Source organism: Pseudomassariella vexata (genome assembly GCF_002105095.1).
Source record: "Pseudomassariella vexata strain CBS 129021 chromosome Unknown BCR38scaffold_9, whole genome shotgun sequence".
NCBI lineage: Eukaryota > Fungi > Ascomycota > Sordariomycetes > Amphisphaeriales > Pseudomassariaceae > Pseudomassariella > Pseudomassariella vexata.
In genome coordinates, this window is record NW_024467964.1 from 274800 (window position 1) to 296105 (window position 21306).

General features: G+C 49.9%; 7 protein-coding genes across 7 annotated transcripts; 6 read left to right on the forward strand and 1 right to left on the reverse strand.

Moving 5' to 3' along the window:
* Positions 1–2677: 2677 nt before the first annotated feature.
* BCR38DRAFT_466862 (uncharacterized protein) lies at positions 2678–3593 on the forward strand (the record flags this gene model as incomplete). The annotated part of the gene is made up of 4 exons (XM_040862732.1): positions 2678–2807; positions 2839–3012; positions 3193–3423; positions 3462–3593. The coding sequence occupies exons 1-4, from the start codon at positions 2724–2726 to the stop codon at positions 3591–3593; spliced, it is 621 nt and encodes a 206-aa protein (XP_040713945.1). The 5' UTR covers positions 2678–2723.
* Positions 3594–5048: 1455 nt separating this feature from the next.
* On the forward strand, positions 5049–5920 carry BCR38DRAFT_346668 (Protoglobin-domain-containing protein; the record flags this gene model as incomplete). The annotated part of the gene is made up of 2 exons (XM_040856270.1): positions 5049–5154; positions 5205–5920. 2 exons carry the CDS (start codon positions 5049–5051, stop codon positions 5918–5920), a joined length of 822 nt encoding a protein of 273 aa, XP_040713946.1.
* An 851-nt stretch (positions 5921–6771) lies between these two features.
* Positions 6772–8649, forward strand: BCR38DRAFT_394759 (major facilitator superfamily domain-containing protein). The gene is made up of 2 exons (XM_040857619.1): positions 6772–7860; positions 7917–8649. The coding sequence occupies exons 1-2, from the start codon at positions 6883–6885 to the stop codon at positions 8424–8426; spliced, it is 1488 nt and encodes a 495-aa protein (XP_040713947.1). The 5' UTR covers positions 6772–6882; the 3' UTR covers positions 8427–8649.
* A 518-nt stretch (positions 8650–9167) lies between these two features.
* BCR38DRAFT_371681 (pectate lyase B) lies at positions 9168–10539 on the forward strand (the record flags this gene model as incomplete). Its single annotated transcript, XM_040857291.1, has 7 exons — positions 9168–9319; positions 9371–9546; positions 9606–9712; positions 9774–9892; positions 9946–10122; positions 10180–10287; positions 10347–10539. 7 exons carry the CDS (start codon positions 9168–9170, stop codon positions 10504–10506), a joined length of 999 nt encoding a protein of 332 aa, XP_040713948.1. The 3' UTR covers positions 10507–10539.
* A 767-nt stretch (positions 10540–11306) lies between these two features.
* On the forward strand, positions 11307–12277 carry BCR38DRAFT_486387 (uncharacterized protein; the record flags this gene model as incomplete). Its single annotated transcript, XM_040864024.1, has 2 exons — positions 11307–11719; positions 11773–12277. 2 exons carry the CDS (start codon positions 11307–11309, stop codon positions 12275–12277), a joined length of 918 nt encoding a protein of 305 aa, XP_040713949.1.
* A 1760-nt stretch (positions 12278–14037) lies between these two features.
* BCR38DRAFT_475550 (uncharacterized protein) lies at positions 14038–15097 on the reverse strand (the record flags this gene model as incomplete). The annotated part of the gene is made up of 3 exons (XM_040863013.1): positions 14038–14682; positions 14735–14867; positions 14902–15097. The coding sequence occupies 3 exons, from the start codon at positions 15095–15097 to the stop codon at positions 14250–14252; spliced, it is 762 nt and encodes a 253-aa protein (XP_040713950.1). The 3' UTR covers positions 14038–14249.
* Positions 15098–17773: 2676 nt separating this feature from the next.
* BCR38DRAFT_410560 (uncharacterized protein) lies at positions 17774–18781 on the forward strand (the record flags this gene model as incomplete). The annotated part of the gene is made up of 1 exon (XM_040858477.1): positions 17774–18781. One exon carries the CDS (start codon positions 17774–17776, stop codon positions 18779–18781), a length of 1008 nt encoding a protein of 335 aa, XP_040713951.1.
* Positions 18782–21306: the final 2525 nt, after the last annotated feature.

The following is a 21306-nucleotide window of genomic DNA, read 5'->3' on the forward strand; positions in this document are numbered from 1 at the left end:
GGGTCCGTAGTAGAGTAATCAATTTATTTCTTATATCATATCGTCGTGCTTAGTCTACCATCATTTGTCTGTGGGGAATTATCCAAGATTCAATTCCTGCGCTACGCTACTATAATGTCGCTCGAGCGTGAATATATTATTTATTATTAAATACGCCGTAGGCTCGAAGCCCCCGGTACCTCTGCTAGTATTCCCGTATGTCAAACCGTGCCCTAATGGCTGGACTAAATACATACGCTGCGTCGTCGGTTCGCCCTATTGGCGACTGCGTTGCGTCCACTACCATACTACGTTGGTTCTCAATCTACCAACAAAGTCCCCCCTGAGAAGATCGATGCTATCTGGGCCTTGAAGCTGTCCGACCCGTCCCTAGCAGCCACCTTACAATAGTCCCACTAACTACTGGTTCTCCTGTTGCCGTTGCGAGGTCTCTGCGAGAGTATAGTGGCCGTGGTGCGATGGCGGCCCGTAATCGTTCCCTCGGTCCTTCCAACAGCCCGCAAAAGAGGATTACGTGCTCTGCCGTCTCATGGGCGTCGCCACAGCGGCATAGCGGTGAGTACACGCCAAAAGCCCCTGTCTTGAATAAGAAGGCTGCTAGTCCTATTTTTCCGTCCTGATCTGGCACAGCGTAGACGCTTCCAGTCGGTTCAGGCCGAAATACCTGCCCCCTTTCGGTATCTGCATCGAAGGGCCCTCCGGTTCCTCAGCGATAGCGCGTCGCTGGCGATCGTGATGCTCTGCTCCGGTGAGCCATCTCTTCCTCCAGTGGCCGAGGAGGGCAGCCGGGACCTCCTTTTCCTCACTCATCCACTCGGAGCCCCGGGCCTCCTTCTCCATAGTGTACCCTGCCGGTCGGAGTAGCTGCGACGCCTGCTTCCTCTTCGCCGGCCTATCCTGCCGGAGTATATGTGACGCTTTAGCGCTCGCGCTGCGAAGCAGATTTCTCTTCCCGCTAAGCCGTAGCCGTTCTTCAAACTTAGCAGCCCGGGCACTAAGATAGAGGTCTAGTGGCGGGATTGCTGCTTCTGCTTCCAGGTGGCGAACCGGCGTCGCTTTGTGGGCGCCACAGACTACCCGGAGGCACTCGTTCTGTATCCCCATCAGGCTCTTAGCTGGCCCTGCCGGTTCCTCACTTATAGTATGCCACGCAGTCGCCCCGAAGGCGATTGCGCTACGGATAACCACCGTATATAACAGCCTCGCCCGTATAAGATCGCAGCCCCACGACACATTGACTAGCTTTGTCAGGGCTAGCTTTTGAGTTGCCATTTTTGTTTTAACACGCTCAACATGGGCGTGCCACGTCAGTTTGCGGTCGAACCAGACTCCTAGGAACCTGGCTGAGACTACCGGCGACACTGTGGCGTCCCCAAGGCGAATACTTTGCGGCAAGGGCTCTCGGGCCCTAGTAAAGTGCATTAGCTCACTCTTGTCAGGAGCGAACTCCATCCCGTGCCTCACTGCCCACCGCTGACACGTAGCCCATGCGCTCTCCAACCGGCGGCAGGTCGTGTCTGGATCGGTGCCGACGCTTAGCAGGTTCGTGTCGTCCGCGAACCCGACTACTAAAAGTAGTGGGTGCTGCTCCGCTAGCTCCTCGTACAGCGTTGAAATGTATAATATAAACAGTATCGGGGATAGCGGTGACCCCTGGGGGACGCCAGCTCGTAGGGGGATTGGCTCTGACTCCTTGCCATTGAACCGGAGGCGTACCGTCCTATCCTCCACGAAGCTGCGTACCCACTCCTGAACCCACTCCGGGTAGCCTTTCCGGGCTAATATGGAAATCAGCCGTCTGTAATTGACCGTATCGAATGCCCCCTTGATGTCTAGCTGTAGCAGCGAGGCGATGCCCCCGCGTCTCCACGCCGTATAGACCACGTCCTCAACTATACGTATTGCCAGTTCGGTGGACCTCCCAGCGCGGTTACCCATTTGGCCGTTTGGTAGTAGGCCGGCCGCCTCAGCTACTTTGGTGATACGCTGGCTCATCGCCGTCTCTATTACCTTCCCTACCGTGCTAAGCAGGGCAATGGGGCGCCAGCCGCCAGGGGTCTGCTTCTGAGCTGTCGTTTTATTAGGCTTAGGGATAACAACCACCCTCGCTGAGCGGAAGCGCTCCGGGTAGTACCCCAGCCTAAAGCTAGCTGTTGCCAGATCCGCTAGGATCCCCCATAGGGGTTCACCGCAGGCCTTTAGCAGGCCAAGCGTGAATATATTACATTCTATGAAAACAATTCAGGTCTACGATTAAATGACTGGCTGTCGACATCTCAAATCTTACGGTCCTCATGCCCAGTACAAGGCACTCGTACCCAGGTCCTTCCCATCTGATGGATGAAATATAATTGAATCATAGCCCTCAGCTGGGTAGTTGGGTTCTAGACATGTATTCAACTCTTAAGATAGAGACTTGTAGATATTTGACTTTGTTGAGGCAACTATAGCGATGGTTAAGTGCACACGACCGAATAGAAAGAGGAATATACCAAGGGCGAAATTGGGCTGGACTTGATGCAACATAACAATAGACTTCTTGTTGGACAAAATGTCCGTTAAAAGACGAGGGAACAACTCGTTGTAGAGTATGGTCATATTAGTAGTTATAAGGTCTAACACTTGTCCTCTTTCGACCGCTTAATCCTCCCAAAATAGTACGTAGATTGCTGCCATTATCGGTTGCTGTCCATATCGCACAGACCCTGCCACCTCAGATCCCCATGCAGCCAGATAGCCACTTCACTAGCGAAATCATCACCCCACACATCCTCATCCCTTCACGGACGGTATCCCAGGTTGAGCCGGTACTAGAAAACATGCAACAGCTCTATCAAGAGAACTTGCGTTCAAGTTGAACTATCGGGCCACGATTCGGTCCGGCAGGCTACTCCCAAGATTCTACACGCAGCACTCAAGATTGATATTCTTATCAACAGAGATGGCGTTATAGCTATTAAGGAATACACCGTCGACAAGCAGGATATCGAAATGCAACTATCCGCTAACCACGTCGGCATTTCCTCCTAACGAACCTACTCATGCCCTCCCTCCTAGCCGCCGCATCCACACCCACCCCCGAATTATTAACTTAATTAGCTTGGGCTACATCATAACCCCCTTCCGCTTCGACGACTACAAAGTCCCCACGGGCAAAACATACGACCACGGATGGGCTAAGGTCAAGCCAAGACAGCCAACATCTTGTTCACGTACGGGCATCGCCAGCGGCTCCGCAAACACGGCATCACGATCGCGGCCGTGCACCCGGAGTACAACAACGATAGCCACCTTGGTGCACATCTGATGTTTGAGGATTACGGTGATATTATTCCGGCGATGAAATGGACTACGGGGATGGATATTGTGTTTGAGGAGCCGAGAGGGGGAACATTCGCACAGATTGCGGCGTTGGATTCGGAGGTGGAGGGGAGGGCGCCAGCTCATTTGATGACAGCAAGATTGTAGAGGCAGAGGGGTGGGCCCGGGAGGAGGAGAGTGTGGGAAGGCTTTGGCAGTTGGGTGGGGAGCTTGTTGGACAGGAGTTTGGATGTGGATTGTTGAGTGACTGGGGGCTTCACATTGAAGACTGAACAGGCGGATAAGAGGATTAAATTTCTTAGAGAGGTGGTAGCTGCTTGAGATATCCTCTGGGAAAATATGCTGGGAGTAGGGTGTTTTACTGCTCATACTAGTAAAGTATGCCCAGCTCCCATCGCCCTCCCTTGGTTATAAAAAGCTTATTGAATTCAATGATGTTTCAGACTTCGATTGGAATCGTGCTTGGAATAAAAGAGTTTAGCACTAGACTTGACAGCAAAGGGGCATGAAGAGAAAGAACAAAGAAGATCAGCCATGAAACAGTGGCCCCAATGCCTTCTCATAAGTTCATACGTACTATACCCTCATGCATCGGTTCCCATGTATGATGTCGTCCAAAATAGGGAATTTATCTCTACATCGCCATATGGCTCGGCATACTCGCATGATCGGGTGATAAGTTGTCCAATTGAGTCCTTGTAGGGCTAGATCCCGATGTCAGATATTTAAGTCAGGCAGGGTTATCCAGTTCTAGAGTATAGCTCCCGCAATCCCTGCGATTAGCATTAGCGAGTCGCTGCATCCCGCACGGTTACCACCCTGCTCTTTGAGCTCCAAGTGGTGTGATCAATCCTCGTGCATCCCCACAGGAACGCAGGCCGACGAAATGTTCGCGGAGAGAATCCTGGTGCGAATCCTTAGCTGGATATTAACCCGCATAAAGTAGGCAGTGTACTATGGTATCATGGGTAAGTTTTCAATTGTGTGTTTGTACCGTGCTCCACCTAGGCACGAGCCAACTCTTAGCTACCTGGCTTGAAGCGACCTTAACAGCTAGCTGTCTTAATCAGATTAAAAGAAAACGTTGTAGTAGTTTGAATTTCGGCTTTCGATTTACCACCGTCGAAATGGAGGGTTCGAATTCGTTAGCGATCTGCTTCTGTAAGGTGTTTAGTCCCTATTGTAGTTGCTACATACGCGATAATTAGGACGCGTTAACAGCAAGTTGGAATCAGAGGTGGAAGTACCTTTTCGTTAGTATGAATAGGCTAGGTAAGAATCGGTAAGAATCAGTATAGCGTTACCTTGGTAGTGGTCCACTGGTACTTGTCAAGGGGGTGAAAACTTTGGCCTGATACCGTAGTAACATATGATGGTGGGGATGATTAAACGATAATCCAGGTCGTACGATTGGTTAAGTACTTTCAGCTCATCGGAAATCTCTGGGGATCGTTCGACGGGGTGCTCAAATGGCTCCACAACATCATGCCACTATCAGTCTGTCACTCGATGCGCCAAATACAACGAGGTCAATTGTAAGCCAACACTGCGGCGCCACTTTGGGTTCATAAGGCATTTGAAATAAATCTACATAGTTGGCTACCGTGATCAGTTTTCTCCATTGTCATCCCATAAATCAAAGCGGCTTCACTCCAGCGGAGACTGACCGATAACCACCATCCCACTTTGCCTGTCCAACACGGAGTATTAGTCCGCCAGACGTCAAGATGGCACCCAATTCGCGGCCGATGAAACATATCGATCGAAAAGATCTGTACACCAACCTCGAGGCGCGGATTCAATATTTACACACATTCCTCGACTTCAGCTCAAGTACATCCCCTCACACTCCTCCGTTTACACCACCACTAACACGCCAGCAGACGACATCGAAGCCCTGATCTGGGGCTCCAAATACATCAAACAGCTCACCCCCGCCATCGTCAACATCGTGTACCAAAAACTCCTGCAATACGACATCACGGCCCGCGCCTTCGAAACGCGCAGCACAAGCTACGAAGGCCCCGTCGACCCCAACCTGACGGAAGACTCGCCGCAAATCCTCTACCGCAAGAAGTTCCTCCGCGCCTATCTGGCGAAGCTGTGCTCCGACCCCAGCCGCCTCGAGTTCTGGGAGTACCTCGACAAAGTAGGCATGATGCACGTCGGGCGGGGCCGCGAGCACCCCCTGCACGTCGAGTATGTGCACATCGGCGCGTGTCTGGCCTTCATCCAGGACACCATTACCGAGGCGTTGCTGTGCCACCCGAAGCTAAGAATGGATCGCAAGATTGCGCTCGTCAAGGCGATCGGAAAGGTGATTTGGGTGCAGAATGATTTATTTGCCAAGTGGTATGTCAGGGATGGGGATGAGTTTGCTGAGGAAATGGCGGCGCCTAGGGTCGAGGCGGAGGGGTACCTGTATGGGAAGAAGGTGTTGGATGAGCTTGAGGATGAGCCAGGCTTAGTGCAGAGGCCGAAGAGTAGTCCGGGGGTGTGTCCGTTTACGGGGGTGAAGGCGACGAGTCCAACGCCGGCGGCTGGGGCGGATGCCACGAATGGCTTTGCGACTGTTGTCGCCGGAGCCACTACTGCATGATAATGCGTTTGGGAGATCGAGAGGACGGTAATTTGATTTTGGGGTTCATGGCTGGTGTATACGTGACAGGACATCACGAGGTTGCATCCGGATTTTGACGCACTGCATTGATTATGAAATATCGCGGGCACGTGGAAGTCACAGACCCTATATTTGCTTAGACAAATTAGTTGTAGCTTGGCGACTTCACTGCATCTGGAGTTATTTAGTCGTTTCGAAATAACCATGGAGTTGCATCGTCTTGACTAGCTTCCGGCGTTCATTATATAGGGATCTAGACTTCAACCATGCAGACCCTGGACTATTGTGAAAACAAAACTCCCCCTCGGGGTAAGTATTGGTACTCTTGATAGGGTTCGGGGCTTACTGAAGGTTCAGCCCGACTCAACCTGATTTTCATATGGTTAGATTCAAATGAATTTTCATCCAGGTGTCAAAACTGTCGAATTTTTCTGAGTGATGTGAGCAGAAACACTGTCGTAATCCCGTCTACCAACCCATTTTGAGACACGCACGCGCTAGATGTCGTTAAGATACGAACAAAACCAGGGTGTTTGGCAAAGGCGCCCGTTGCTAACTATATACAACATGCGACGATCTATCTGATATGCCGAAATTGCCAATAAATGTCTGCGATATGTGATGACTCCGCTCACCGCATCCGTACCGGCCCGGAACGGGGCATGGCTGCATGACGGCTCCACTATACCGGCCACCAATCCCCACTTTGACATATCCGACCCACGAAGAGGCTAATTCCCGAGAGCCGCTACGACTCAGAAGGGCCGAAGACGGACCTTGAAATCCAACTTCAGTCACGCGTTGTTCGGTTTTCCTGTCATTTCATCAGTTTCCTGGTCCGTAGCAAAGTTTCCACAAACTTTGAAATATGGAAATCCTCGCCGTCTTATAAACTGTGACAGTCTGACATTGCTTGCTCACCACTCGCAATCACCGCAAACATGGCCCGTGAAGATCGGAACCGAGACGTCGAAAAACAGGACGATGGAGGTTTGAATAACGCACTCCATGACAGCATCTGCTCATCCAACAACACCTCCCATGATGCAGATGTCAATACCATCGAGCAAGCGCCCCTGGAGCAGGCGCCAACCCAGCGCTCTCGCAAATCCTCCACCCGCGAACGCCGGCCCTCAGCCCCCGGCCTCTCAGAATACTTGAGTCGAAGCGCCAGCAACGTCCTCGCCCAAGTAGCCTCCCGCTTCACCACGCGGTCCTGGGCACAACCGCCTCCCCCGCCCGACGGCGGCCTCGCCGCCTGGACCCAAGTCGCCATGGGCTGGCTGGTCATCTTCACGACGTGGGGCTATGTCAACTCGTTCGGCGCATTTCAGACGTACTACACGCAGACCATGCCGCAGCCTCCCTCGACCATCTCGTGGATTGGGTCCGTGCAAACCTGGCTCACCCTGATCATCGGTGCTTTTTCCGGGCGTTTGCTGGACGCGGGCTTGTTCGTGCCGACCTTTTTTGTGGGTGCCGTGATTCAGGTGGTGGGTATGGTGTGTATGTCTTTCAGTCGCCAATATTGGGCGTTGATGCTTACGCAGGGTGTGCTGACGGGGATTGGGGGTGGGATTTTTTTCACGCCTTCGTTGGCGCTCGTTACGACGTATTTCAGTAAGAGGAGGGGGCTGGCGGTGGGATTGGTCACGACGGGGAATTCGGCCGGGGGAATGATATACCCCGTTGTGGTGAGGCAACTGATCCCTCAGTTGGGATTTGCGTGGACGGCGAGGGTTCTGGCTTTTATCAACCTTGGCTGTCTCGCGGTGGTGCTCGCGTTTATGCGGCCTCGTCTGCCTCCAAGGAAGTCGGGGCCGGTGATTGATATGACTGCGTTCAAGGAGCCGGTCTATCTTTCCTTTGTTGGCGGTTTGTTTTTCGTCATGTGGGCGAATTATTACACTTTTTATTATGTAAGTGCCCCCTTTTGGGATTTTGTTGACGTGCACAAATGCTCACATTTTCCCAGATCGCATCATTTGGCAGAGAGATACTGGGTTTCTCGTACTCATCTGCTTCCATCCTGATCATTCTCATCAACGGGGCCGGTCTCCCGTTCCGGGTGATACCGCCTCTCATCTCAGATAAGGTTGGGCCCTTGAACGTAATGGTGCCTGTGACCATCACGTGGAGCATTGTGGTGTTTTGCTGGTTGGCGGTTGGGGACGTCTCGGGGTTATATGTTTTTACATGCTTCTATGGCATTCTAGCCGGAAGCTTCCAGTGCCTGCTGGCCACTGTGATCGCGAGCATTACGAAACGGCTGGATATGGTCGGCACTCGGCTCGGCATGACCTTTAGCATTTGTTCGTTTGCATCCCTGACTGGACCGCCCATTGGTGGAGCGCTACAAGGGGCAGCAGATGGAAAATTTACTGGGGCACAGATTTGGGCTGCGTTTGTCACTGCTTTGGGGTGCGCGTTGATCTGTGTTGCGAGGTTTAGCCTCGCGGGATGGAACCCGAGAACTAAGTGTTGAGGGCCACATGTCTGGCATGGAAAAACAGGGCTCAGCCTGAGAGTGTGGATATCTCAAGCAGGTTCATGCTGGCAGATTATCATAATTTATAGACGCAATATGGGGTGAACACGATTGTCGAACTACATCAACAAATTCAATGTTATTCTCTACGTCCTTTGCTAAGCAGTTGCAAGACAACTAGAAGGTCAATAGGCTCGTGTAGTTATCCAGTCCATTACCGAGTCATATCATTATATGCTACATGCTGTAAGAGAAAGCTCCCAAGTTGAGTGTGGGATAGGCGAGGCGCTTCCCCATATTGAACCCTGCTCCTATCCCCAACATTCCCCAACGGCGAAAACGCTGATTCGGGGAAAATCAGTGTCACCTCCAATACCAACATCGGTTGGCGTATGCGACATACCTTAGATTGCAGATACTACCCTGCAGGACGCTGCGTCGATATAGTTCGTTTCACAAACACCAAGCTGCGCGATGCGGAAGTCCCACTTAGCTTGTTTGGACGTCAAAGTCGTGGAACGGATGCGATTCGCGGATGATTTAGTTTCCAAGATTTTGTATACCAGAACGGATATACCTGGACGCTCTCTTGAAATGTGGGATCAAAAGCGCACTTATAGGAGAGAAACTCCTAGGGAAGTCGACATGAACATGTAACTTTGAACGAACTACGCTGAAAGATCATCAATTTTTAATCTCTTTCACTTGTCGTCTCATCACTATTCCCCATCCGTTACAATGAGGGTAACCCCTGTCTTCGCGGTGCTGTGCGCTTTGGCGTCTGCCAGCCCTACTCCTACTGTGAAGGAGTCACCCGCTGGAGCGAACCTGCAGAAACGAGCCACCATCTCGGAAGTGGCAACGCTGGGATATGCCACCCAGAACGGAGGGTGAGCTATCTAGTGCACCTCTACCCAACTTTTGACTGACAGACACGGTAGAACAACAGGAGGCAGCGGCGGCACCGTGACCACCGTCTCGACCCTGGCTCAATTCACCGAGGCAGTCGACGAGAAAGACGCCACTGCCAAGATTGTCGTCGTCTCGGGGACACTCTCCGGAGACGTCAACGTCCGCATTGGTAGCAACAAGTCGGTCATCGGTCTCAAGGGTGCTAGTAAGTCTCTGGTAAGGTCTAATGGTGTACTTGATTGCCCATACTAACGTGGTATCCAGCTTTCGATGGTGTCGGCTTGTACATCCGTCGCCAGAGCAATGTCATTGTTCGAAACATCATCTCCAAGAACGTCAAAGCGTCGACTGGGGATGGTATCAAGATTGACGTATGCCCAGTTCCCTCTTCTGTCACAAGGTGAAAGACTGCTAACCGTAGTACGCGTTCAGGAGAGCTTGAATGTGTGGATCGACCACTGCGAGTTGTACTCGGAGCTGATCGCTGACAAGGACTACTATGATGGACTCATTGATGCTTCTCATGCCGCCGACTGGTTGACCATCTCCTAGTAAGATTTTCCCGGAAGAAATTTGGATTGGATCAACTACTAATGGTAAGAAGCACCTACTTCCACGACCACTGGAAGACATCCCTCGTCGGCCACAGCGAGAACAACGGTGATGAAGACACCGGCCATCTTCGCATCACCTATGCCAACAACTACTGGAAGGACTGCGGCTCACGTGGCCCCTCTTTGCGATTTGGTACCGGACATGTGTACAACTCATACTATCTCAAGTAAGTTCTCATTTCAATCCCGGCCGGGAACACTTACTAAAACCCTTGTTTCCTTAGCATGGACTCGGCCATCAATACCCGCCAAAACGCACAAATTCTGGTTCAGAGCAATGCGTTCAGCAACGTCACCTCGCCTATAATGACCAAGGACTCGGACATCGTTGGGTAAGTTTTCCAGTTTTATCTTGGAATATATTCAGAAACTGATTCAATACAATGAACAGATATGCTGTCGCTATCGACAATGATCTCGGCGGCGCTACCAACACGGCTCCCGTTGGTACCATCACTGCCAGCGACATCCCTTACACGTTCTCGCTTCTTGGGTCCTCCCAGGTTGCAGCTACTGTCCCTGGCCAAGCTGGTGCCATTTTGAGCTTCTAAGCGACAAGTACATGCATGCGGGTTGGTTTTGCGCATACGGAATGCAGATGGCTTCTTGTTCATATTAATCTTCATAGAAGGACGCTAATTTAACTCCAGTGATTTAGAGACCAGAAAAGACGGTGCTTGGTTGTAGCAATGTTCATGTGAATCTTGCTATATGGTACGACGTACCAGATTCGATTGACATCGTCCCGTGATATCAACCTTGTTTGAAATTACTGGCCTGTAAGAGCTTATCGAATGATTCTATCACCTCGATAATGCCGTTTAATGGCCACCTAACTTCTAGAAACGTATGAGTTGACGTAGATGCGACATTTCTCATTTGCTTTGTTAAAACAACATCATTCGACGGAAATGCCATGGATAAATAAGTACCTTGAGGTACTCTCCCCAACATTTGATGGCTCATCCAGGTATCAAGCAACTAAAGTTTACTGTTGAGGATGCGATAGACTTTCAGCGTGTTCATCAACCGCGCCACAATGGGCCAAAGAGGTGACTTGATACATAAGCCCTCTTGCCATCGCAGCACAATTTTCCTTCTATTACCTTGAAGAACACTAACGGAAAGGGATGCAAATATACGTTCTACGTACGGATTCTGAGGATAAGAACATTGGTATCCTAGAGCGCTTCTAAGCATGCCTCGCGTGCTAGTGCCTAGTTTGGGGCTGATTCCAACCTTGATCTTGATGGCAGGTTTCCGACTCACTGGATTTCTCATGAGCCGGATATTTGTGATTCATTCAAGCAAGTTCTATCCACGAGGCAACTCATATTCGAAGTCACGCAGCATGGCACCGATAGAACCCGGTCCCGATCCGAACAAGAGCTTCCGCCATGGGCCCGCCTTCGATCGACCCATACTGCCACGGCCTGTGACTATTTGCGATGATACCAACACCCAGTTTAACGAGGATGAACTTGCCGTCTTCATGCAGAAGCAATCTCCAATTTTCCGTCTTCCCCGTGAGCTGAGAGACTATGTCTACCAGGAAGCCATGCACGGAAACATCGTTCATCTCACCGTGTTCCGTCTCGGAGACAAGAAGATTCCGCGGTTGAGTAACTGCGTCTGTCAAAACTCAGACCTCACCATCACACATTCCGCCCATAAAGATATGTGCCTCAACTATCACGGAAAAGCCTTGCTGAACCCGTGGCATGGCCAAAACTTGCTAGGTCCACTGCTAGCATGCCGTCGTCTGTAAGTCCTCGACCAGAGAATAGTAGGTAAAGCTCATCTGATGTAAGCAAAAGGTACCAAGAAACGTCCCAAGGTCTGTACAAATACAACACCTTTACCATTGATAACCAGCTCCAGGGCAGCCGTCTGGACGCCTTCAACACCCTCCCCAGCGCCCTGCTACCCCGGCATTTCCAATCCATCACCACGCTAAGCATCTCCGCCAACTACTACCCCAACACCTGCAAATGCCAGATCATGCGGGAATTGCCTGTCATGTACGCCGCCTTACGGCAGATGCGGGGGCTGCGCGTATTGACGTTGTCCATATGGTCGCGTGAGCTGTGCCATTTCCATTGGATGGAGGACAAGAAGGAATTGCTCGATCCTATGCTGGATATTTACCCGCAGCTGGATGAGTTGTTGGTGTCTTTATTGGCGGTGGCCGAGTCGGCTTGGTTGAAGGAGTATAGAGTAAAAATGCCGAGGGCTACGTTGATTGGCAATGATCAGAAGAGGAAAGATGAGAAGAGATTTGGAATGAGGTTTGTTCCGCCAAGGGATCGGAGTACGGAGTAGCAGGTCCCTTGAGGGGGGTCGGAACAGGCGACATATCGTACTTGTTCGAGACTTGAGTGTTTTCAACTGCGAGTCTAAACATCTTATGCCAGTGTCGCTTACGTGACGCCTTGCTGCTTCTTTAAAGACTTGCTCCGGTACTAGTCGCGTGATGCTCCCGGCTGCTTACCTTCCAACGCCCCAGCATCGCAGCAACGTGAGAAAATTTTCGAAATGACAACCCAGGGAGACCATAAGAGAACCTCACAGGATACCAAAATGTCACCATCGTACTGTCTTCCCTCTGCCTACAGTCATGATCCAAAAGTCTGGGGACCACCCCGCTAGAACATGAAACTGCTACAGGACACTACAACTGCCATTTGGCAATTATTCTAAGAATATGAGCGATTTTGCTATACCCTATTAATACATTGTACATTTATTCGAGTTATCATCGCCATCCTGGACTGGAAAACCTGATTGAACGCATCCCACAAGCCTCAGGTTTTTCTATTTAAAAGGTTGGCAATTCAAAAAGAGGTGTTAGAACACTGGTCTACGACTCGCGAACTCTCTAAATTAATATAAATCTTTAAGAAAGTCGCTGCTCTCTACCTTGTGCGGTTCGATTGTGGCTACCGTAATCTTCATTTTATCAATTTGGCCTCCTTATCGGATATAATGAATGGCACAGGCCTTATCGATCCAGGGCTAGACAAATATTTGGAGCTCCAGGCGGAGATTCAGTCTTTGAAACCATCAATCAGAATCTATATATCGGATGTTATAGTTACCCAAGAACAGCGGGGTTTTTATGACGATACGGCGGATGAGGATTTGTATGATCAATATCAGACAAGTCGGTGACATGGCATTTTATCGGTCTTAATACCGGAGCATGTCGATATATAATCCAGGGCTAGTTATTGTGAAGGGGATAAGAAGATTTGAAACGAAGTGGTGTGTATAGAACGAATGGTTCTTGATAATGAAGTTCATTAAATTGGTTATTGCTTTATAGTAGTAAGAGTTTGCCTTGATCGACATCATAGATGGACGGACAAGGGAGGGTATTTGCTTTAAATTAGACAATCATTAAACTATACGAGCGGTTTTTACCTTGGCTCTTGAACCATACAAGCATTGTGGTTGGCGCATCCCCGGCCTCAAGCCGGAAGGGGCTATTGTATAGGTGGCCCAGATATCAAGAACACTGAACATCCTTATGTAATACTAAATCCTTACAGCTCTAAATAATGAGTTGGTGCCATGTATAAAGGGGGTTGAGGACCGGTTTGCATGTACAGCTGTCAGCGTCATGGGCCTTGCTGAGGGCGGTATAATAGTTGGCTCGCTCTCTCGCGTTGAAATAGACGGCGAACTCATTATAGTGGAAATGTGGGTTTATTTTGGGATAAATAGTCATGTCATCAATAGAAAGGAAGGCTGAGAGCAGGAGGTGAACGGAGAAATCTGTCTCGATTGTCGGGTCCGAGAGGTCAACAGTAACTCACGCTATTCCGGAGTTGTTCCACAAGGCCAAGTTCTTGGACGGTGTTTCCGCTGATAGCCTCATTAATGGCAGCAGGTCACACTGTACGCTTGGTTCCTGAAGGTTTCTTTCAATAGCATCAATGACCGAAGTGTTGCAGAAATCTAGTCGTCGAAGAAATCCGTGAGCTCTTTGACTCTTACTCGATGATGAGAGTTGTTGGTGAGATCGACCGTGCTGTTTAGCATGATATCGCTCTACTAGGTCGATCACATTATTCCAGGCTGTCGTTATCTCTTCCTTAGAATCGTTATCGAGGCGGCGTGAGATGCTTTCCGTCCCCCCCTCCATTTTCTGTACTGCGGCGCTGATATGAGCAGTTGTTTGGAAGACTAGCTTTGATACAATTTGTGGCGTGTCCGCGCCTAACCATCTTGCAATTTCATCCTCATGGAAGGCGCTGAGTTCGCCGTCAATTTCGATCAAAAGATGGAGGAATTATTTGTCGTCTGCATCAACGTATTTCCTAATAAGCTCTGAACGAGAAGTCTGCGCAAGGGGCTGCAGTCTTATTGGTCGCTGACCAGCTCTGAGACTTATGTGCACCGGGGTCGCCCAGAGATGAGACCTGGGATTACAAATACGCCCATGAAGGTCTTTTACATCGATCAGGTCTTCGTTATTAAGTGTTTTGCGAATCTCACTGAGAAGAATAGTCGTGAATGAAGTGTCTCCGGGTGACGGCGTCTCCATGCCCCTGGTGGAGGCTGCTAGAATCTCAAACCGACCTCCAAGGGCTTCGTGTGCTCTGGCAGCTTGGGCAGCAAAACGACAATCCAACAAGAGAAAGACATCAGTATTGGATACCTTGAGATCATCTAGTTGATCTTGGATCCGGAACCATTGAGGTGTGGGTTCTCCTGTACTATGTCTGTGTCTTTTGATTTAGCTGCTGCGTATCTTTTTCGGCAATCAAGACTCACCCCGCCCAAACTGATGATCTTCTCTCTTGACGTTCGTGCTTATCATCGTTTTTATCGACATGACCACCGTAATAAGAATCAAGAGCGATGCCGCGTTCTTCTCTTCCGCTGCAATCCCGATGTTGCGAAGCGTCTGGGTCAGCAATCCTAAAACGTGATGTAACTACTTGATGATGGAATGGCAAATTGCTCGGCGGGATATTGAAATTCGTTCGTGAACATATTCGTGACCTCTCTCCCCTCATTCTGATAGCCTCGATGCCCGTCCTTCCAATAGAGAGCCAATACTTTCACGGATTCGTAGGTGTGGCGGCGTATCGATAGGCGAAGAGTTTCATTGAGGCGATCTGGTACCTCGGCCATGATGTGTGAGCTATCATTAGCAGACCAGCCAATATTGTCAGGCTCCGGAAAAGAGATTGCAGTGCCGTGCAAGGTGCTCTCAAGGCTCTTTGACCCCCAAGCATGCGGCCTTGCTTGCTTGTTCAACTGGCATGTAGTCCGACCTCGTTACCTCGATGCTTATGCCTGCATTACGTGTACATTCTCAATGTACCTCCGACCAGTTGTGTTACACAACCCCTCATGCCTCTCAAACACCGATATCGCCGATTCACTTGAGTGTGCGACTAATGATTCCGTATGTAGCCAGCCTCATTAATTGACTGGCATCCAGTGAATCAATCTGCCCGAACAGTTGTGCTCGCTGAGACGACGGAAAGTAAAGTCCATTCTGCAAGATCGATTACCCTCTACAGCATGTCCAGCATGTCAAGAGTTCACTCATATTCCATCTTTTCCTCGTCAGCCCACAGCCGTCGGCGGTCTTCTCGATTCTTTGGGTATCCGTATTTTCTTCAACCAATACTGACCTCTACTCGGATACACGATTTTATGTCGTCCTACGACTTACAGAAAACTCTTGATCAGGTTATTCAGGTACTAGTAGAATGCGGATTACCTGGTCCGGTACCCACATTCGGTCAATATGAGTACTTGGGACAAGGTAGCCAATTTATGGTCTCGAAGCAAGACATGGGATGGTTCGAAGCTGATGGCCAATCTTTCCGGTCAACAGCAGTTGCGGTTAAACAGCCCAAGTTTCGCTTGGATCCCAATACAGAACTTGATCTGGGAGACCCAAGTGCTCAGAAACACCTGCATGCGATATACCTTGAGGTCGCAGCTCTGACGCATCAAGACCTTTACTACCACCCAAATATCGTACAGCTACTCTCATGGTCCTTCCATAGCAATACATTCCATGCACCCATTTCTCTAGTCATGGAGTTAGCTTGTGGTAATCTTGAAGAGATCTTGCGCTCCAACTCCTATGTCGTGAACTCGGAAGACAGGCTGTATTTCTGCCATGACATGGCTTAGACGCACTACACAACAATGGAATAATCCATCGACACTTGAAGCCTGGAAATATTTTCATATTCCATCTAAATTGACATCCCATTGCGAAACTTGCTGATTTTGGCCTCTCGATTGACGGAATAGATTCAGTACAGACCGGCCGTCATCTTGGGGGTACTGAGGGCTGGCAAAGCGCCTGAGGTTTGAGAGTGACTCTTATTTGAGCTCTTCTGAACTTATTGCGGCTGCCAACTACTCTCTTAGTCTCGTTATGTGGAGTATGATGCTGGACAATGGCTCAGTACCACTACGATTGACTGAAAACGAAATTTGTCTTAGGCATTACGAAGTTGTCATACACTCAGACAATCTCTGCTTACTGCAGTCAGGTATCCACAGGCTACTCCAATACGAGGGCAGCCAACGGCCATCACATGTTGCAGCAATCTTCCCTTTCGAGAGAAATGCGTCCGTCTCCGAGTAAGTCACAGGCGTACATATTTTCAATCTTCGCGTTTGTATGTTTGAGAGTGAATGCTCCTAAGGAAAGAAATAGAACACAGGTCCAGGACTCCGATCAGTCATCCGCAGAAAGCGGTCACGATCACCTGGCTTCGGTCCAAGCCGATTATCAAACACGATTGCCCATATTCACATTCAAAGATCACGGGTTGTTAATAGAATTCGTTATGGCCTTGGAGTCCAGATTCAAGCGGCTGAGGTCCTCAGAAGTATTGACTCCAAGGTCTTATTCAGCATGTTTCTAAGCTGCAGTCTTGGCGCACCCGAAACCAAAAAGTTGAATCCGCCAGCTCTCGCATATCTGTTAGCCTCAGCAGCTCAAGGATATCGTCCAGCGCGTGCAGCAGTGCCAAGAGTTCTGGAGAATTTGGACCAAAAGTCATCACCTCATATAGAAGCTCAGTTGACGGAATAGTCTGCAGATGCAACAGGCAGCGGCTCTATACTAGCCAGGACTTTTCTGTTGGAAAGAGAGCCCCAGGCAGATGCTCATGCCACTCATCAATTCCATTTGACGGGTGGTTATAACATGTTCTATTCCTTGGTTGATCCACTCACGATCAATGGTGATGAATATTCAGAAGCGAGCAGCATTGATCTTGGATACTCATACCTACACTGGCTGGCAGCCTTTGGATCTCTCACGAAACTGAGGACATTCATGGTCTTGGGAAAGACAAATTTACTCAACAAAAATACTAGTGAAGGCGAGACCCCTTTGTATTTGGCATGTGCTAGGGGTTCCTGGGAGATTGCATCCGAGTTGCTTGCCCAGGGAGCTTCGGCGTCCCACCGATGTACCGCATTTGGCATCACTTGTTTGCACTGGCTATTCAATTTCAGCACGGAAGTTCAAGAGGAAGCTCTGATGAAGCTTATGAGAAATGGAGCCGAAATCGATGCTCTCGCCTCATACCAACTACCATTCTTCCATTATCCCTTCCATATGCCAGCCAGCAGGATTGAAAAAGAAACAGTATGGTCGGGTTTTAAAGGATTGCCCTATAATTATTCGGTAAAGTGGGGCGTTGGTCGGCTGAGCCGGGGGGTTCTATGGTTACCTTAACTGTAGCCTCACTGACACGCGACGGCGAACATCTCGGTTAAAACATCTACCCAAATCATATAGGTCACAACCTCTCTAACACGTAAAACATGGGTATGCTCGATAACAAAGACCTCGTCCTGGCCAAGGGCTCCCAGATCCTAGTTACAGGATCCAATGGATACGTCGCCAGCAACATTGTCCGAGAAGCGCTGGACGCTGGCTACAAGGTGCGGGGCACATGCCGCTCCCAGGACAAAGTAACCAGGACGAAGCAGACGTTCAACCATCCCGACTACGCCGGAGTTGTGGTTGAGAATCTGGCAGATGAAAATGCATTCGACGAAGCCGTCAAAGGAGCTGACGCCATCATCCACTGCGCTACTATATTCTCGCTTGACCCGAACCCCCACAACGTTGTCCTGCCTGTCGTAAATGGTGTCATCGGAATTCTTAATGCGGCTCTCAAAGAACCATCCGTCAGCCGCTTCGTCTACACCAGCTCGTGCAGCGCCTGTACCTCGTCGAAGCCGAACACCAAATTGAAGATCGATCGAAGCACGTGGAACACCGAGCTCGAGAAGTACGCCGACCTGCCGCCCCCCTACACACCGGACATAGCCCCCCATGTTTACGCTCTCAGCAAGATGCGAGCCGAGACGGCCGTCTGGAACTTCGTCAAGGAGAAAAAGCCCCATTTCGTCGTTAATAGCATCGTCCCAAGTTACAACGTTGGGCGGATCATCGATAGTCCCGGTCTCTCGGGGCAGCTGGTCATTGATATCTACCAGGGGAAGATGCCCTGGTATACCGACTCGGAGCATGTTATCAACGTGGTTGACTGTGCGAGACTGCATGTTGCGGCCACCATTGATGGTTCGGTGGTCAATGAGCGGGTTCTGGCCTTTCATGAGCCGTTCAATTGGAACGATGTCATCGAGGTCATCAGGGAGTTGAAGCCGGATGCAAAGGTCGTTGATATTATGCCGGATCTGCCGAGGGTTCTGAGCGAGGTTGATAATGCGCTGGGGGCAGAGCTTCTGAGGAAGTGGTGGGGCCAGAAGGGGTATACTGGCCTGAAGGAGAGTATTAGGCAGAATATTGAGGGCTTGGCTTGAGAAAATGGCTGGGAGTCAGCAGGTTGGAAGCGGATTCTGTCCAGGCAAGTCACATTATGAAAAGGCGAAGAAAAGGCTTAATCGCGTTGAATCCAGATGGTAAACCCATAGGCTAGCCTTAGGTGGACAATTTGAGCACCCTTAAGATCCCTTGGACACACGAGTTGATTATTCAGGGTTGCATGTACTTTTGAAGTTATTACACTGTATGTACCAACCACATTCCCTGCAGTCGCTGGCGCGTCGTATGATTCGTTTTGAGTGCATTTGCATAAAGTAGAACGGAACATTGGAACTCCCATGCTATATATTGAGTCTGTTGTTTTTCATTACTTAACAAGGCAGTTCCTTTAACTGTAAAATCTGTAAACGAGCTTCAAAGTTGTGGTGAGACTTGCACTGTGTGCTGAATATACCTATGAATACTCTGAACACTCACCACCTACTTGGTATCACGCTACTACCAGATCTCATCGCTGGCTTCAACTCCACCGACGATCACGCCAGCACCGAGCACGAGGTTGAATGATGAAGCCCGCAAGAAAGGCCGCGAGGCTTCCAAAGCGAGTCCTCCGGCCGACAGACCAACTACGTACAAGTCGACGTACGCCATTTGAACTTCCGATTTCGTTACGATGGCTATTCGCCAACGACCTTATCTAGCCGGACACGGAGTTCCTCCTGCGAGAACAGGACCTGAAGCCTCTCTTCGGGGGCATTCCGCAGTCCATGGCAGCAGGCGGGTAGAAATTCGAATTAGCCATGGGCTCCGCTCCATCGAACTATGCTCGCAATCGGCGTGCCATCGAGTCAAATGCCAATTTGAACTAGGCACCGTTGATTGACAACTTCAGTATCAGCAGCGATCACATCCTCGATATCATGGGCGGCAGCAGGGTCAAGGAAGTCGACGCTGTCATCATGAGCATGATTAAGAATCTGCAAGAACCCAATAACCCGAGGCAACTAGCGCGATGGACTGACATGCCAGCCGACGTTGACGTTGGGGCAATTATGCACAAGTATTGGGGGGCTGCGTTCAATTTGCGGATCCCGCACATTCTGTATACCACGACAAGCGTCTCACGACCGGGCTCGAAGACCCCAATTTCGACTGGGCCTTGATGCAGGAGTGCGACGCCATTCTGTGGGAGGAAAGCACGGCTGTATTGTGGGAAGACCCAGACGTCGACAAGAAAATTCAAGGTTTTACTCTGCTGTTGCCTATTTTTTTGATTAGGCGAGAAAGGTTGAGGTGATAGCACACGACGCGATGGATAGAACATCGCACGATGCGGAGGTCGAGACGGATGATGTGCGTATAGGGGTACGACGTCTGTTAGGCTGGCGAAAGCGCACAGGATATCCAGAGAGCTTTTGGGAAGCAGACTCAGAGACCATAGGTGGTGGTGTTTTCGAAGCTCGTTAAGTTACTTTGAAGGTCGAATATATGCTCATCTGATCATAACTGTACTCCAATGTCGATAATCTTCACCTGGGAAATGGTGTATATGGTGTTGAAAAAGGTCGCATTTCCAAACACCCAGAAGAATCGATATGATAAGCCACGTGCCATTTATTTTGGGAGTTTAGTGTAAGCAAATAAAAGTGAAGACCTCTCTTGGGGATCCAGGGCTGAGAGGTACGAGAAGCGACGAAATCACAACTGTCGGGACGAAGCGCTTTGTTCAAGCACCAAGCGAACAAAAATAAAGAAAAAATAATTCACAACGGGATTGTACCATTCCGAAGTTTCTCCAAGTCGGCAACTACGTCAACCACTTGGAAGCCTGAGCTGCGTAAAACTTGATGTGAATGCGGGTGAGGTTACGTGAACGTCTTGCGCCGACGTCGGCACGAGCCCCCACTCCCGAGATGATAACATGATACTAAAATTATCCGACCCAACGGATCGTGTGGTAGGATAAAGCAAACCCTTCAAGGAAGAAGCAAGTAAACGAGGGTTGGCCACGACGATTTGAGGTTCTACCTATGCGGAGGCTGAATTGTGCAATTCGGTGATTACCAAGTGGGGTTTGGAGGGCGTCGAATGAATCTCTCGAACAGTCCTTAACTGCCTTGAAAGCAACCCTGCAAGAGCTAGGGGGAGACATTGAACGAGAAGTGTACCGCATGCGGCTTCTCGTATACTCATCCATGACTTCGCAAGATGCCCCGGCTCCGGGCTGGTATGACCCACAGTCGCCGTAAAGGATCCGCACAGAGGCCCGGTTCACTACCACCACACTTGCATGACACGTTCGGAGTATTTTCTATGCCTACTTAAACAGCATAAGACGTGGCCAGCCAAGGCCGCCATAAGAAGCTAGGTTGGCTTGAATCATGCTATCAGCCTGGGCACCCTGAATGGATGCGCTCAAGAACTCAAAGGTTCGACAGAGCGACGCGTGTTTCGAATATTGATTGGTTTAATGTCAGCGCCCACAAGATGAATATGACGGCCAGACCAATAAGCGCTCGGCGGATGTTGCACCGCGATTCGCCCATTAAATGCACATGCAGGC